Source organism: Pipistrellus kuhlii, unplaced genomic scaffold, assembly GCF_014108245.1.
Source record: "Pipistrellus kuhlii isolate mPipKuh1 unplaced genomic scaffold, mPipKuh1.p scaffold_m20_p_13, whole genome shotgun sequence".
Taxonomy (NCBI): Eukaryota; Metazoa; Chordata; class Mammalia; order Chiroptera; family Vespertilionidae; genus Pipistrellus; species Pipistrellus kuhlii.
The window spans coordinates 46,484,192-46,502,296 of NW_023425438.1; the positions used below are offsets into that span (position 1 = coordinate 46,484,192).

General features: G+C 50.1%; 1 protein-coding gene across 1 annotated transcript in view; it reads left to right on the forward strand.

Moving 5' to 3' along the window:
- TCF7L1 (transcription factor 7 like 1) overlaps positions 1–18,105 on the forward strand; it is a 165,598-nt gene that overhangs the window by 144,356 nt on the left and 3,137 nt on the right. The window contains exons 5-10 of the mRNA XM_036435864.2: positions 13,391–13,523; positions 14,541–14,643; positions 14,895–14,978; positions 15,973–16,116; positions 17,585–17,744; positions 17,836–17,943. Coding sequence (XP_036291757.1) covers positions 13,391–13,523; positions 14,541–14,643; positions 14,895–14,978; positions 15,973–16,116; positions 17,585–17,744; positions 17,836–17,943 — 732 coding nt within the window. The remainder of the gene's footprint in view (positions 1–13,390; positions 13,524–14,540; positions 14,644–14,894; positions 14,979–15,972; positions 16,117–17,584; positions 17,745–17,835; positions 17,944–18,105) is intronic.

Sequence of the window (18,105 nt, forward strand, 5' to 3'; positions counted from 1 at the left end):
TCAGGGCAGCACTTCCCTCCCCCTCTGCGCTCATGTGCGTACACACACACACACACACACACACACACACACACACACACGCCCCTCCTGGGAGGGTGTGTGATTGGAAATGCTGTCCCACCCTGGCCGGGAGCCCTGGCCCTTCTTCTGACAGTGGAGTCCTGTCTGCCTCCCTCTGTCGCAGCTCATTCAGCTGCTGCTGCCCCCTCCGAGCTCGAGGCGCAGTGGAAGGGGCTGGCTCTTCTGTACGGGATGTTCTAGGAAAGAACGAGGTGAGGCTCCTGCAAAGGGAATCCCTGCAGAGCAGCCGAAGCTCTTCTGCCAAGCCCTGTGGCTGCTCGGGCTGCAGAGGGTGTCAGGATGGTCCTTGGGGGGCCAGAGCTTGGGGCCCAAGCACGTCTCACCTCCTCAGCACTTGCCACAGACTGAAACTGAAAGCAAATAAGAGACGATCCTTGTGCATAGCTCAGCAGGGACAGGGTGTACTTGAGGGATGAGGGAGTGGTGCAGGATTAAAGAAGACAGACGAGAATAAAGCTGGGGCTAGGTGGGACGCTTCTCTCACTCTCTCTCTCTCTCTCTCTCTCTCTCTGATGGAGAGACAGCGCCATGGCCTGCAAGCTGAGTCTTTATTTTATAGTTAGACTAGTGATCCAGTACACAAAAATCGTGCACATTAAAAGGGGATTAATTAGAGGAAATAATTTAATATTGGTATTTGCCCTTTCTCTATAATAGAACTGTCAGAGATTAAAGAAAATTGGTAAAATGTATATGAAAACCTTCCTCCTGTCAGAGTCTGGGGCACACCATGGGACCCAGAGTCAAGTCCCCACCCACCCACATGCACCCTGGCTGGCCCCTCCCCATTGAGCTAGATCCAGACCCGGCCAGTCCCACTCTTGCCAAGCCCTGCTGGGCAGGGGTGCAGCTTCAGGTTTCCTGGCCTGGGGCCAGAACGGGGCGTTGTCTGAGGCCCCCCAGCCTAGACCGGGGTGGGGGGCATGCCTTGAGGTCCTCCATCAAGCTCCACCAGTTAGGGGACATGGCCAGAGATCCCCTGTCAAGCCCCGCTGGGTGGAGGGGGACAGCCTCAGGTCCCCTGGCCCAGCACCAGGACGGGGGTGCAGCCTCAGGTACCCCGTCAAGCTCCGCTGAGCGGGGGCACGGCCTGAGTTCTCTCAGCCCAGCACTGGGGTACACCTTGAGGTCCCCATTCAAGCCCCACTGGTTGTGGAGCACAGCCTCACGTCCCCTGGCCCAGTGCTGGGGCAGGCGGTGTGGTCTGAGGTCCCCTAGCCCAGCATCAGAATGAGAAGTACACCTTGAGGTCCCCCATCAAGCCCCTTGGGAGGGCGTATATGGCCTCAGGTCCCCCGGCCTGGCACTGGGGCGGGCTTGTGGCTGAGGTCTCCGTTAAGCCCTGCTGGGTGGGGCTCGGTCTAAGGTCCCCTGTCAAGCCCCATGGGTGGGGGAGGGTGTAGCCTCAGGTCCCTGCTGATTGCTTGTTAAGGCTCCTTATGGAAACTTGGCCTCAAAGTGGTTGCAGCCATCTTTGTGATGGAGTGATGGTCCATTAATATATTCCCTCTTTATTAGATAGGATTCCATGAGGTAAAGTAGGGGCGTGGCCAAGATGTTTACAATGTTCTTGTGGGTTTCAAATCTACTCGATTACATGCACCTGAACTCTATCAAGCTCACATCACTCAGCCTCCTGGGATCACATGTTCGGACCATAAGGTCAAGCTTACAACTGCAGCCTTTGGCTATAATTGTGCTGGGACTTGCACGTGGCTTTGCCACGAGAGGATCATTAGTGTGAGGCTTGAATCTGTCCTGTGCTGTAGCCACTCTCCACAGATCCTGGCCCTAGCCTTGGCCCAATGGATAGAGCGTTGGCTTCACTTCTGATCAAGGGCACGTACCTCGGTTGTAGGCTCCATCGCTGTCTGGACGAGCAATGTGTCTCTCTCACCTCCATGTTTTTCCCTTCCGTCTCCCCTTCCCTTCCTCGCGCTGAAAATCAATGGAGAAAAGCCCCTTGGGTGAGGGTTAGCAAAACAAAAAACAAAACAAAACAAAACAAAACAAGGAGATGATCCAGGAACCTTGCATTCCTCTTTCCTGGACTCTTCGTAAGAGCAGCCCTGGCCTTAGGGCTACCACCCACAAGCTAACCATGTTACCCACTGTGCAGCAGGCGCGGCATCGTGGCAGGCGCAGCCAGAAGCTCACCCAGCTGGCACGACCTGTGCATCGAAAGGGAGACTTGGAACGCTCAATTTTTTTTTTATTATTATGGAAAATTTCACGTCTTCCCTTCACCCACACTCCCTGTCCCTCCACACCGAGTTATTTTATTTATTTATTTATTTTTTTTTTTTATATATTTTATTGATTTTTCACAGAGAGAAAGAGAGAGGGATAGAGAGTTAGAAACATCGATGAGAGAGAGTCATCGACCAGCTGCCTCTTGCACCCCCCCCACTGGGGATGTGCCCGCAACCAAGGTACATGCCCTTGACCGGAATCGAACCCGGGACCTTTCAGTCCACAAGCCGACGCTCTATCCACTGAGCCAAACCGGTGCCAACACCGAGTTATTTTAAAGCAAATCCCACACACGTTATTTCATCGCATTCGGGACATGATTACATCCTGGTAGTACTTTTTCATTTTAAGCTTCGAGGAGTCCAGGAGAAGAGGAGGAGGGGATACATCGAGAGAGAGAGAATGGTGCTGTGAGCCCTTCTGCTTCCCGGCATCCTGAGTGCCCTCACAGGAGCAGGGCCCTGGGTCGCTGAGCAGCAATGTCTGTGCAGTTCTCAGATGACTGTCACAGCCATCTGTGGAGGGACAGCTGGAGGGGCCACTGTCTGTGGGGAGCAGTGAGTGGCGGGACCAGCCGTCCGGGGCCGGCTGCTGCGAGAGGTTCTGTGGCCGGTCACTAGGAACGAGCAGCCCATTGAACAAGCATCCCAGGAACAGGCCACGGTGACTGCCCCTCCACATTCCTTTTTCGGATGGCAGAGCGCAAGATCCAGGCGCCCTCTAGTGGCACAGTATGTCACCGTGGAGGTCACAGCCTCCCGCATCCATCAACCTAGCTGTTCCCTCCCTGTAGCTCTTGCTGTTTCAGATCTCTGCAGGCCCCGCCCCTCCTGTGGCATCCTCCAGCCCACTCTCTCTGCTCTTCCCTCTGCACACCATCTAAAATCTCTGCACACTGTCTAAAATCTCCATTCACTTTTAGAGGAAGTGAGTTCCCTTTAAAACCAGCACATGCACTGAGATTCCCATCCTTCCTGTTGCACAGACCAGCCCATCTCGGAAAAATAAACTGGGAAGCCTATGTCCAGCCTTCCTCTGCCTGTGAGCATGAACCTGTTTCCCTCCCAGTTTCCTGTCCGACTATTCACACAAGTGTTAGGCCTGCCCCCCTCCTTCCCTGCACCATGTATTGTGCCAATCCACTGCAGCCTGGCTCAGCTTCCCAGCTGCCATCTAATAGCTAAATCCAGTCATTTCCCCTGCTCTTTCTCAACACAGGTGGCACCTGACAGTATTCACAACCCTTGCTTCTTATGATCCTAGTATTTGTTTCCTCTCTAAGCTTCCATTTTCTTCCTAGACTCTTTTTCTCAGTAAATCAGCTGCTCACCCTCACTTACCTTAGTGTGACACAAAAAAATATATGAAGTCTTACTGGACAGGCATGGCTCAGTGCTTGAGCGTCGACCTATGAATCAGAAGGTCATGGTTCAATTTCCGGTCAGGTCACATGCCTGGGTTGCAGGCTCAATACTCAGTGGGGGCCATGTAAGAGGCAACCAATCAATGACTCTCCCTCATTGATGTTTTTATCTCTCTCCCTTCTTCTCTGAAATCAATATCAATAAACCTGTTTTTAAGCATACACACACACACACATACACATTAGTAGCCCAGTGCACAAAATTCATGCACAGAATGGGGGTTCCCTCAGCCTACCCTGCACCCTCTCCATTCAGGGACACCTTGAGGGATGTCCATCTGCCAGTTTAGGCCCAATCCCTGTGGGATTGCAATCTGGGACCACTGGCTCCTAGTTGTTCGCCTGCCTGCCTGCCTGATCACTCCCAACTGCCTTTGCCTGCATGCCTGATCACCCCTAACTGCCCTCCCCAGCCAGCCTGATGCTCGCCCCCAACAGTGCTCCCCTGCTGGCCTGATCTCGCCCCCAATGGCCCTTCCCTGCTGGCCTGATCTTGGCCCCACTGTTCTCCCCTGCCAGCCTGATCACCCCTAACTGACTCTGTCTGCCTGATCACCCCTAACTGCCCTCCCCTGCCAGCCAATTTGGTTCTGATTGGTTGGTTTCTGTGTCAGTCAGCGTCAAAAGCTCCACCTCTTTGGCAGCCATTGGCTCCTCACAGTTCACCCAGACTTGGTTCTGATTGATCGGTTTCTATGCCAGTCAGGCTCTCTAAGCCCGATCAGAGAGGCGGGTCTGATCAGCAGCCTCCACGGAGGTCTGGAGAGAAACAGAGGCAAAGCCCAAAGAGAAAGAGAGAGGCAATGGCTGATCAATAGCTGCCACAAAGGCTGAGGATCAGACCCTGCCTCTCTCTTTGGGCCTCTCTCCGGGTCTGATCCATAGCTTCCTCGGCAACACTAACTGCAGGACTGACTTCTAGTGTTCGGTCGAGCCTTTGGACCATCATTACAGACCCTGAGTTTTTATATATTAGGGGAGAGAGAGAGAGACCCTAAACTCTCAGCAAAGTTCTGTACCCATGACTGCTGCCAAGCAAACATCAGCCGTTGCAGACAAGTCTTTTTTCAGCACTGTGCTGGGCAAGGGAAAAGCATGGACAGTTGATAAAGTCCCCTGGAGATGGCAAAATGGATAATGTTCTAGTAAACTGTGTATCGTGTGTCAACACAAGAAACATTCAAACCTGTGGAGAATTTTTGTGAGTTTATTTAAGCCAAACTGTCAACAATTGCCAGGAAGCAAAATCTCAATGGATTGAAGAAATGCTCCAGAGACGGGCAGTTTTGCACCTTGTTTTATACATTAGAATCAAAAGAAAAGTCTTAAGTGGGTTACATGAAATTCATCGGTGATAGACTAGGGAGGCAGGAGAAAGCAAAGCAAGGAAACCTGGGATTGGGTAAAAGTAAAATGATTGACACGTACATCTTTTCCATGGTTGAGTACAGGATAGTTAATAGTCATCAGTTGACATGATAAAAATAGCACTGAGAGGATTCATCGTCTGCCCTGGTGCACTGGTTGTGCCTGAGGGGTCCGGGAAAGGGGAAGTTGCCCTGACATTCCACAATAGACTGGGAGACTCTAGCCTAGGACGTGATTACCTGCCATAAACTGCTTTTAGTTAAGAAGTTTCATTTCAGCCGAAACCGGTTTGGCTCAATGGATAGAGCGTCAGCTTGGGGACTGAAAGATCCCAGGTTCGATTCCGGTCAAGGGCATGTACCTTGGTTGCGGGCATATCCCCAGTAGGGGGTGTGCAAGAGGCAGCTGATCGATGACTCTCTCTCATTGATGTTTCTAACTCTCTATCTCTCTCCCTTCCTCTCTGTACAAAATCAATAAAACATATTAAAAAAAAAAAAAAGTTTCATTTCAGACCGCCCTTTATTTTAGGTGTCTGGGTTTTCAAGGCCACCACACGGGCCTTCCCTGAGCTTGTCGGGTCAGCACGTGGCCCCTTTTCATCCACACTCACTCTCTGTATTCTCATATGAAAAACCGGAAACGGGCTTCAAAAGCTTAAAGGACATTTGTGGGAGAAAAGCTTACCATGAACTTGGAGTTCCACGGTTTGGAAAAAGAGCACCATTTTCAGTTTTCGAATCCGAATTTCTCATTCCCACTTGAGCTACACGCATGTGTAGGAGCAAAGCCTGAGGTGTGTGTGCCGCAGCTGTGGGGTACAGTGGGTTTGATTCCCACTCCCCCTTTATTTGTGCAGCTTCAGACAGATTACCTCACCTCTCTTTACCTCGGTTTCCTCGTTTATAAGATGGGAGTCAGAAAAGGATTTGATCAAACTCAGTTGTGCATAACTGAGTTTACAATTGTGCTTACCACCATGCTTGTGGTTAAGAGAGGGAAAGACTGCCCTAACCGGTTTGGCTCAGTGGATAGAGCGTCAGCCTGCGGACTCAATGGTCCCAGGTTCGATTCTAGTCAAGGGCTTGTGCATTGATTGCAGGAGGCAGCTGATAGATGTTTCTCTTTCATCGATGTTTCTAACTTTCTTCCTCTCTGTAAAAAAAAAATAGAATATATTTTTTTTAAAAGAGAGAGAGAGAGAGAGAGAGAGAGGGAGGAAAAGAACATTAAAATACCATTTAATTAGTGGGCTAAGAGGTGCTGAGGTCCCAAATTAGTTGCATGGATTACAAAGGTAATAGAGATAAGGAGCCTATGGAATTTAACATCTACTCTTTGAAGAATATGATTTCATTGTCTGGGATGGCACTCATATCTTAGTTGTTGTTTGTTTGCTTGTAATATATCTTATTGGTTTTGGAGAGGGAGAGAGGGAAACATCAATGATGAGAGAGAATCATTGATCGGCTGCCTCTTGCCTGCCTCACATTGGGGAGTGAGCCCACAATCCAGGCATGTGCCCTGACCAGGAATTGAACCATGACCTCCTGGTTCATAGGTCGACATTCAACCACCAAGCCACTCCGGGCCAGGCTGGTACCTTACTTTTTTAAGCTCTGCAGGAGATTCTCAGGGGCAGTCAGAGTTGAGAATCGTTGCCCTGATTGCAAATCAGAGGCAGAAGGGGAAGGAGTTAAAGATGATCCCGGTTTACTCCTGTGCATTCTCTAGGCTAGAGGCAGAAGCAGGACTCAAGGGTACTGAAGTAGCTATGGAGGGTTTTTTTATTGGAAAAATGAAATATTTGATAATGAAATTTATTATAGAATCATGAGCAAAACATCCGAAGATGAGTGTTGCCCTAGGAGATGAATACCTGGAGAGATTCAGTGAGTCAGGTCGAAGCTACCTCTCATGAAGATGTGTTGAAACAAGTCGTAACTGGCCAGTGTGGGATGGAGTCCATTACGACTTGGATTTTATGCCTTCTAAACAAGCTCTCAAAGCTAAGCAACCGGCCAAAACCGGTTTGGCTCAGTGGATAGAGCATCGGTCTGCAGACTGAAAGGTCCCAGGTTCGATTCCAGTCAAGGGCATGTACATTGGTTGCGGGCACATCCACTGGGGATGTGCAAGAGGCAGCTTGTCGATGTTTCTCTCTCATCGATGTTTCTAGCTCTCTACCCCTCTCCCTTCCTCTCTGTAATCAATAAAATATATATTTTTTTAAAAAAGCTAAGCAACCAGCCCAACTGGATGACTCAGTGGTTGAGTGTCAAACTATGAACCAGGACGTCAGGATTCAATTCCTGGTCGGGGCATAAGCCCAGATTGTGGGCTCGATCCCCAGTTTGGGGTTTGCATTAACTTTTTTTAAATCCCTTTCAGCAAATGACCAAAAGGTTCGATTCCGGTCAAGAGCATGTACCTTGGCCTTAATCAGTTTTGGCTCAATGGATAGAGCATTGGCCTGTGGACTGAAAAGTTTCGCGTTCAATTCTGGTCAAGGGCATGTACCTTGGTTTCGGGCATATCCCCAGCGGGGGGTGTGCAGGAGGCAGCTGATTGATGTTTCTCTCTCATCGATGTTTCTGGTTCTCTATCCCTCTCCCTTCCTCTCTGTAAAAAATCAATAAAATGTGTTTTTTAAAAAAGCATGTACCTTGGTTGCAGACACATACCCAGTAGGAGGTGTGCAGGAGGCAGCTAATCAATGTTTCTCTCTCATCGATGTTTCTATCTCTTTCCCTTCCTCTCTGTAAAAAAAATCAATAAAACAAATATTTTCTAAAAATATATATATATATATATATATATATATATATATATATATATATATATATATCGGGTCTAGTAATAATGTCGTTTTTAACATTCGTTTAAAATCTTGCTTGGCATTGACTTGTATTGACATAACCTTCAAACACGTGGTATCTACAGAATGTGTGAAGTGCAATTAACAAGTTTTGCTTGAAAAAGTTTGTGTTTGGTTTGGTTTTTGTTGCAAAACTAGGGCTAAGAAGATGGCGGATGAAGAGCATATTCGGCACTGCATGCTTTACGAGTTCCAATTAGGAAGAAAAGCAAGTGAGGCTGCAAAAAACATCTGTAGTGCTCTTGGTCAAGATGCAGTTAGCGCCAGAAAATGCCAGCGTTGTTTTGAGAAATTTCACGAGGGAAATTTTTCGTTAGATGACAAGAGTGGTCGAGGCCGTGTGTCCAATTTTGATCAAGAAGCTCTTCAAGCTCTTTTGGTGCAAAATCCTCAAATTACCCAACAAGAGCTTGCGACAACTTTAAATTGTTCACAAAAAAACAATTTCCAATCAATTGCGTGCACTTGGCAAAGTCCAAAAGTTTGGAAAATGGGTTCCTCATGAGTTGACCGACAACAACCGTAATCAAAGAGTCACAATTTGCAGTTCGCTCCTCTCTCGTCAAAACCGTTTGCCGTTTTTAGAGCAAATTGTTACCTGAGATGAAGAATGGGTGCTGTATGTTAATTTGAAAAGGCGGCCTCAATGGTTGGACAAAAATGAGGCTCCGCAGCCCATGCCAAAACCTGACTTGCATGCGAAAAAAGTGATGTTGTGTGTTTGGTGGAATTTTAAAGGAATTCTTCATTATGAACTTTTACCATCTAACCAAACCATTACAAGTGCAGTGTATAGTGCCCAATTGGAAAGGTTAGCCCAAGCTTTAAGAGAAAAAGAACCCGCGCTGATTAATCGGAAGGGCGTAATTCTTCACCACGATAACGCACGACTGCATACTGCAAGAATCACTGCTGAAAAACTGCGCCAGTTGGAATGGGAAGTTCTCCCTCAACCTGCATATTCTCCTGATATTGCCCCTTCCGATTACCATTTGTTTCGTTCTTTGCAAAACTTTCTTCTTGGAAAAAAATTTAATAATGAAGAATGCCTCAAAAATGCATTGACCGAATTTTTTGCATCAAAATCACAAGAACTTTACAACAGAGGGATTAAAATGCTTCCTGAGCGTTGGGCACAAGTATAATAGTATTGTAGAAAACAGCGGCAACTATATTGTTGATTAAATTTTGTTGTATTGTTTAAATAGACTCGATTTTTAAAAAGTATTAGAAAACGACATTTATTATTACTAGACCTAATATATATATATATATATATATATATATATATATATATATATATATATATATATTTATAATATATTATAAATCAGCTGCCTCCTGTACAGACCCCAACCAGGGATTGAACCTGCAACGTGGGTATGTACCTTGACCAGAAGTCGAACCCAAGACCCCTCGGTGCATGAGACGATGCCCAACCAACCGAGCCACACCAGCCAGGGCAGTATTATTTTTTTTATTTGGGAACAAATGTAAACATCTGGGGAAATTGTAAGAATAATACAAGGAACTCCATATGCACCTTATTCAGATTCAAAAGTTTTGCCCCATGCTTTTCCTTTTTCTCTCACACATGGGTGTTTTTATATATGTGTATTTTTTTAAATAGATTTCAGAGAGGAAGGGAGAGAAACAACAATGATGAGAGAGAATCACTGATTGGCTGCCTCCTGCATGTCTGCCATTGGGGATAAAGCCCAGAACCTGGGCATGTCAACCACTGAGCCACACCGGCCCAGCCACACAAGGGTTTTTTTAAAAACAACTTGAGAGTAAGTTGGAGACATTGTGCCCTGTTAGCCCTGAACACTTTAGATGTATTTCCTGTGAGAGCACAGCAACCACAGCACAGTTATCAAAATCAAGAAATTGGCCTTCCATATTATTATCTAACACAGTATGCAGTGCATCCCGGTTTGGGTAAATGTCCCAGTCATTATTTGTTACAGCCACATGGTTACTTCCTGGAGCTCAGTCCGTGACCACACGTCAAATTTCGTTGTTGTGCCTCTTCAGTCTCCTTTGCTTTTTAGTGTGTTCCTTAGCCTCTGTCTTTCCTGACCTGACTGACACTTTCTGAGAACGACCCTCTGTTTGGGTTTGTCTGGTGTGTCCTTGCGGTCAGGGTCAGGCTAGAACACTCCTGGGGAGCAGGGGTTTGAAGACTTTGGCTTGGACCAACTCTGGAAGCAGACGGAGTCCGTGTGAGACACCTGATCCAGGGAGGAGTGGGGTGTGCTTGCCTACACAGAAGGATTTAGGTCCAAGGAGGCTCCGAGATGCTCTTCTGTGAGGAACTTTGGCTTTGGCTGCCTTGCTTATGTCCCTTTGCTTATGTGATTGTTTTCTTAAAGTATATTTTTATTGATTTCAGAGAGGGAGACAGAGCATCAATAGGAGAGAGAATCACCGATCGGCAGCCTCCTGCACACCCTCCACTGGGGACTGAGCCCATAACCTGGGCGTGTGCCCTGACCAGGAATCTATATATATAAAAGGTTAATGTGCAAAGTGTCCCCTTGAGAGCTCAACCAGGAGACTGGGAGTTCGATTGCTCGCTATGACTTGTGCTGACCACCAGGGGGTAGCGTTGAAAATGGCAGGAACCAGTGGTGTGATGGGCCATTGAGGAAGCAAAGGAAGGAGGAGGCGGGAAGGTAAGGAACCTGATTAGTCCTGATCATCCAGCAGGCCTAGGGGCCTTACCCACGCACAAGTTTCGTGCACCAGGCCTCTAGTTAAACCATAATCTCCTGGTTCACAGGTCAGTAGCCATTGAGCCATGCCAGCCAGGCACTTACGTGATTGTTTTTACTGGGCTATCGGCTGTGAAGAGGAGAGGGGTGGAGTGTTCCAGCATTTCTACTCTGGGCCTGAGAAAAAGCAATAACTTTTATTGGGATGGTTAGGGGTAGCCTTCCTGAGTCAGCCCCAAGGAGCCTCTTGCTTACTAGCCCATGGACTACATCTGAAACCTTGCCTTCCTTGCTCTGAACAATGCTGCCACCTACTGGGAACCAATGATATAATGGCGTCTAAATTAAGCTACTGTACCTACATTTCCAAATGTAACTCACATTTTCCTGCCTTTACTTAACCCTGCCACTCCTGCTGAGTCCACTCAACAGCACATGGGCAGTCGAGATTTCATAATACCATTAGGCATTTTTAAGTGGATATATATGTCAAATCATCACGTACACTTTTATTTGTCAGTTAAACCTTAATAACGCTGAAAAAAACCTTTTTTTTAAAAAAAATTATGTAGCCAAAACTGGTTTGGCTCAGTGGATAGAGTGTCTGGACTGAAAGGACCCAGGTTCGATTCCGGTCAAGGGCATGTACCTTGGTTGCAGGCACATCCCTAGTAGGGGGTGTGCAAGAGGCAGCTGATCGATGTTTCTCTCTCATCGATGTTTCTAACTATTCCTCTCTCTTCCTCTCTGTAAAAAATCAATAAAATATATATTTTTTAAATGATATAAATAAAAAACATGCGCTCGTAGGTGGCTCGGTTGGTTGAACGTAGTCCCATGCACTGAAGGGTTGCCTCCCGGATTGCGGGTTTGATCCCTGGTCAGGGTACATGCAGGAGAGAGCCTGTTGCTATTTCTCTCTTGCATCGCTGTTTCTCACATCGATGTTTCTCTCTATACATATAAAATTTAGAAACAAAACATGCGCAGAGTCTTAATGAGTGGAGACATAACGTACCACAATGATGACAGTGACTGGGTTGGGCTGGTGTGATTGTCTTTCCTGATGCTTTAGCATACCAGTAGTTTCAATACAGAAAGGAAAAAACAAAATCATCCATCGTTCCACCACTGAAACATAGCTACTGTTTACATCTTGGTGTGCTTAATATTTAGGTTTTTGTTTTTGTTTTTTCCATCATGGGGTTTATTTATTTTTATTGTAATCCTTCTGTTATTATGAGCCCACTGTGGCCAGGTGATAGGAAGTTTGTTCAAGGTCAGGTACCTGCAGGGTCCAGCCAGCGCCACCTAGTGGTCGGGGTTCAGAATGGCCTGGGAGCTGGAGCCCTGGATTCCCATCCTGCTCCAGTACTCCGCCTCCATCTCTGCTTAGCCTACCGAACATGGAACACGACTGCCGTCAGCACACAGACATTGGGAGATGCACAGGCTGGGGTTTTCGTTGGGCGTACCAAAGGGGCATCAGATGAAAGGGGAAAGGGGCTTGAAGCATCTATGGCATGAAAAGTTCAAACTGTAAGACAGCTGTTTGGCGTTCCAGCCCTGGGGCAGCCTCCAAATCGCCATCCTTTTTACAAATCTCTTTGCTACACAAAAATCTACTTGCAAGTCTGTCACCTTATTTTAAAAATTCATCTGAAAAGCCCTAGCTGGTTTTGCTCAGTGGGTAGAGCATCAGCCCGCAGACTGAAGAATTCTCCAGTTCAATTCCGGTCAAAGGCACATGCCCAGGTTGCAGGCTCAAGCCCCAGTAAGGGGTGTGCAGGAGGCAGATGATCAATGACTATCATCATTGATGTTTCTATATTTCCCTTTCTCCCTGAAATAAATATATATATATTTAAAAATTTACCTAAAATAAAAGGTATGTCTTTCCTTTCTCTCTGACCGAGATGTTTGGCCAGGTTCTTGGGGAGGCCAATAGCACAGAGGAAGGGGAGATATGGGTCCAGTTCTGCCACTTGCCAGCTGAGTCACCTGACCTTTCTGAGCTCGGTGTCTTCGATGGCAATGACCATCGCTGCTTGGCCAGGTTATAATAAGGCCTAGGCAGTATGCCTCGCTCTGTGCTTGTATAAGGAAGATCCTATTGTTAAGGCATTTAAAAAATTAGTTCATTTTACCAATACTAGGCATTTAAAAAATTAGTTAATTTTACCAATTACTAGGACATACATGGTTTTCCCATTTTAACATTTCTGAAATCAGGGGATATGTTGATATGCACAGGTTTTTTCTTTCTTAATAATTATATGAAATAATGGTTCTCTGTACACTAGCTAGCGTTTGCAGTGAAACGGCGAGGTGACTAGGTCGGCAGAGTGAAGTGAGGCTGGGAGAGGTGCACCGTTCTCACACAGGGCTGTGTCTGCGCATCTGAAAGCGGCGCCGGTTATGTGAGCTGAACATACGTTGCACACACGTGTGTTTAGAAGAGGGTTTGTTGGAGGGGGGGCCTCGTCCCTGCTGCTCCTGCTGGTCCCTTCCTGACGTGTGGCCCGCTCCCTTCGCTCGAGGGCCGTGTGAGGACCGAATGGGACGGTGCAAGGAAAACGCCTGGCCCTTCCTCGCCTCGGTGACTGTCCGCGGATTTCCCTCTCCATCTCCTCGGCAGCTGTCCCTAGCCTTTCTCTCCGTGTCTTTCAGTCGAACAAAGTTCCTGTCGTTCAGCACCCGCACCACATGCACCCGTTGACGCCCCTCATCACCTACAGCAGCGACCACTTTCCCCCGGGCTCCCCGCCCACACACCTCTCCCCGGAGATTGACCCAAAGACAGGTGAGTCTGCTGCTGCGGGCGGGGCTGCAGCCCGAGCAGAGCTGGGGGCGTGGGGGGGAGCGGGCAGGGCAGGCTGTTCCTCGGGCACCCACTGGACCTGGGTCCAGGCCGAGTCCTCAGCTGTCTGCAGCCACGGCCACTGGCTTTGGCCTCTTCAGTTTTCCCACCTGCACCTTGTCTGTGCCTTCCGTGCCACAGGCTTAGCGCCGGGGTGAAAGGGAATTAAGGGAGATGGTGCGCAGCGAGCAGGTGGTGTGTCTCCGTCTCTGTTACTATTCCTTTAGAATCTCAGCACTTGGGGAGAGGAGTGATCTGGCAGGGGGGAAAGGATCTCTCTCTTTTTTTTTTTTTTTTTTTAACTTTGAAGTCTAGCCCAGTGCCAGCTGTGCCTCCCTGAACGAGACTTCAACCCTAAACCGAATGTTTCAAATGGAGTACCTACATCCCGCCAGGCTATCAGACAGCAGGGCTGAGCTGACGTTTTTTTGTGTTTTTTTGTTTTGTTTTTGTTTTAGCTTGTTCGCCAGACCTGTCTATCCCAGGGAGCCACAGTCTTAATAAAATCCCCAGTTACCGTGGCTCAGAGTACTTAAGGTCCCACTTTAGAGAAATAGCTAGACAAGTTGCGGATAAGGAGGACGCCTGTGGACGTGGGGTCCAGAGGTCGTTTCTCCGTAGACGAGGCAAGTTTCCTAGAGAAGCAGGCAGCTGAGGACGAGGGGCACCGGGGTCTGCGCGGCCAGACTTTCTTGTCTCTGTCTTGGCCACTGACCCCTGTCCCGGCAGCTGGGAGCTCATCCTGCCCACAGGAAGGGCATCCTCGTAGCCGGAGAGGCTGCTGTAGTCCTGCCTCCGTGAATGTCGGTGGCCAGCGGGCCCGTGGGGCTGGGAGGTGACAGAGGGCAGGGATTCCAGAGAAAGAGGCTGCCAAGCTCCAGAACCCGTGGGGACCCGGGGTTTTTCCAGGTGGTCCAGTAGGGCTGGGGAACCGTCTGACACCTCTCTTTTTGGAAGCAGGAATCCCCCGGCCGCCTCACCCGTCGGAGCTGTCTCCGTATTACCCGCTGTCTCCCGGAGCTGTCGGACAAATCCCCCACCCCCTGGGCTGGCTCGTCCCACAGTAAGGAACCTGGAGCCCCTCTTATCCCGTCCCATCCTTAGGCCGAGCTCTGCTCTGCACCTCCAGCTGCCCCACCCACGGGGGCCCCTCTCACCAAAGCCCCGAGCTCAGACTACCCCGCCCCCCCCCCAGCTTCCTCCCAGGCCTTCCTCCTACTTCCTGCGCTTTCTTCCTCATCCTTCCTTCCCACCCTGAGTGTCCCCGCGTTAGCCAGCATGCTGACCAGGTTTCCTTGCTCCTGGCCCCTGCAGGCAAGGACAGCCCATGTACTCCCTTCCTCCTGGTGGCTTCCGGCACCCCTACCCTGCCCTCGCCATGAACGCCTCCATGTCCAGGTGAGTCCGGGCGGGCTGTGAGCCCCCGTGGCCGCGCGGGGAATGGCCGTCTGCGCGTGTCCTTGCCGTTCCCGCCCACGAAGCAGCTTTCTTTTGGCAGCAACCGAGGCGGCCCAGGCCGCTTTTCTCCCACCTCCCCAGTGAGGCCCCGCCCCCTGGGGGGAAGGACCCCCACACCCACAGGCCCCCTCTTCCCCCGTGTCTCTCAGAGGATTTCCAAGCCCTGCCACTCAGCCCCCTGGTCCCGCCCTCCCGCACACCGGGCTTTGTGGTGGTTTTTTTTGTTTTTCTACTCCAGTTCCTGGTGTGTCTGGTCCGGACACACTCAGAACCACTGCTGAGGGGTTTCAGAGTTTTCCCAGATTGTGTCTGGCCGGCTTTACTTTCTTGCATTGCCTGCCTTGCCTTTGAGTCTGAAAGCTCTGTGAGCCCACTTCTGGTGAAAGCCCTTCCTCAGCCTGAACCATGGAGACGGTTGTGTAACCCACTTCTTAGTGAAGTAGAACAAGCGTCATACCGTGTTTCCCCGAAAATAAGACCTAGCGCATGGAAAGATAAGGCATCCCCTGAAAATAAGACCTAGCACAACTTTGGGAGAAAAAAATTAATAGAAGACACTGTCTTATTTTTGGGGAAACAGGGTAGTACACGCATCGTAGATATACAACTCAGTTCACACTGACGCCAGAGGCGGAGGAAGGTCGATTTCCCCTCAGGGATGCCAGGGGAGGGCAGAGGGAAAGGAGAGCTATGTGCAGGGCCAGCTCGGCCTGACCAGGGTATCCACAGTGACAAAAGCCCGTATTTTCCCGTCGTACACCCTGGTTTTCCTCCTCCCCGCCTCCACACGGGAAATAGGAACCCTGTGCTTTTGTAGGGGGTGGCCACCGCAGAGGTGCTGACCTGCCTCTGCCTGAGGGCAGGGCCAGCCACACCCACTGCAGACAAGCCCCCGGCCTGAATCCCTCTTTCGTCCTCTCCACCTGCTCCACAGCCTGGTTTCCAGCCGGTTCTCCCCTCACATGGTGGCTCCGGCCCATCCTGGTCTGCCCACCTCAGGGATTCCCCACCCCGCCATCGTCTCCCCCATCGTCAAGCAGGAGCCAGCGCCCCCCAGCCTGAGCCCAGCCGTGAGCGCGTGAGTCACAGCGGCCGAGGCCGGTCGCCAGCCTCTGAGCTGCACTTGGATTTCTTTCTCCCTCCTGGTGGCACTGAGCGGGCAGCCCAGCGGCCTCCCCCAGCCCAGTCCTCTCCCCTGGAGACTGTTCCCTTTGGATCTGAGACACTCCGCATCCTTCCTCACTAAAAAAGGTTTTACAGCCCGACCGGGCATGGCTCAGAGGATGAGCGTTGACCTATGAACCAGGAGGTCAAGGTTCAATGCCCGGTCAGGGCCCAGGCCCAGGCTGCAGGCTGGATCCCCAGTAGGGTTGTGTCCCCCAGTAGGGGGCGTGCAGGAAGCAGCAGCAGATCAGTGATTTTTTTAGATCATTGATGTTTCTATCTCTCCCTCTTCCTTCCTCTCTGAAGTACCGTATTTTTCGGACCATAAGACGCACTTTTTTTCCCCCAGAAGTGGGGGGAAAAAGTCCCTGCGTCTAATGGTCCAAATATAGCCTACACATATACTTTAAAAAAAAAAGTTTTTTTACTTGCCTGGCTCTGTGTGGTCTCTGTGTGCTTGCCCAGCTCTAAAATGGCTCTAAATGCTGCTGTTTACTTTACAGGATTGATTACATGTGTTTGTGACTGTGATGTTGGGTTTTAATGCACATAAAATATTTTAGGACACTATTTGTTTCAGAATCTTTTTTTCTTCATTTCCCTTCTCTAAAAACTGGTGCGTCTTATGGTCCGAAAAATACGGTAAATAAAAGTATATTTTTTAAAAAATAAATAAAGATTTTACAGTTCTGGCCAGTTGCTCAATGGTTAAAGCATTAGCCCTCGGCCCAAAGGGTCCCAGGTTCAATGCCAGCCCTAGTCCGGGCATGTGCGGGAGGCAACTAGTTGATATCTCTCTCTCTCTTTCTCTCTCTCCCCTTCTTCTCCCTCCCTTCCACTCTCCAAAGACCAATGGAAAAAATATTCTTGGGTGAGGATGAAAAAATAAATGAGTTTTACAGTCAGGATTTAGAGGCTGCCAGAGGATCGGAGAAAGCCTTTAGCTTCCCTTCCCCCATGATGCACGTGAAAACGTGAGGCCCAGAAAGGAGGCTTTTCTCAGGTCACAGGGCTGTGACAGCGCTGAGACCCGCGCCAGGGCTGTGAAGGGCAGGATGCCAGTCCGTGCCTCACGCACGGCCCAGGAGAGCTCACCCTTGTTTCTGCCCAGGGTGCCCTGCCCCTTCATCTACCACCTGCGGCCAGTACAGCCCAGCCCCCCGCTCCTCCATCAGGGAATTCTCCTCCATAGGGTGCGGCCTGGGTGATCCAGAGGCTTGGGTTGGATCCCCTAGTGGGAGGGGACGGGTGCTGAGAGCAGCCAGGGCCGCTGGAATGCTCATGGAGCAGCTCCCGTCCCCAGAGCAGTGGCTCTTAGTGCCAGCGGGAGGCGGGGGGTGGGGAGCGGGATGCCAGCTGACGCCCGCGCACCCGCTCCCCAGGAAATCGCCCGTCACGGTGAAGAAGGAGGAGGAGAAGAAGCCCCACGTGAAGAAGCCTCTCAACGCCTTCATGTTATACATGAAGGAGATGCGGGCCAAGGTGGTGGCCGAGTGCACGCTGAAGGAGAGCGCCGCCATCAATCAGATCCTGGGGAGAAAGGTGAGACGGCCTCCCCCCCGCCCGCCAGGCTGTGGCCGCGGCCCGCGGCCCGCGCTCCTTCTCTGACCCTCTCCCTCCCTCCCTCCCGCAGTGGCACAACCTGTCCCGGGAAGAGCAGGCCAAGTACTACGAGCTGGCCCGGAAGGAGCGGCAGCTCCACTCGCAGCTCTACCCGACCTGGTCGGCCCGGGACAACTACGTAAGTGCCGCCCGCCCGGCCCCGAGCAGCAGGGCTCGCGAGGGGGAGGGGAGTCCGCGGCGCGGGCGGGGCTCCTGGGGCCAGGGGCGCCTGGATTTCTCTAGAAATAAGGAAGGCGGGTCCACAAGGACACGGTTCTGGTGCCCTGACGGCAGACTTAAA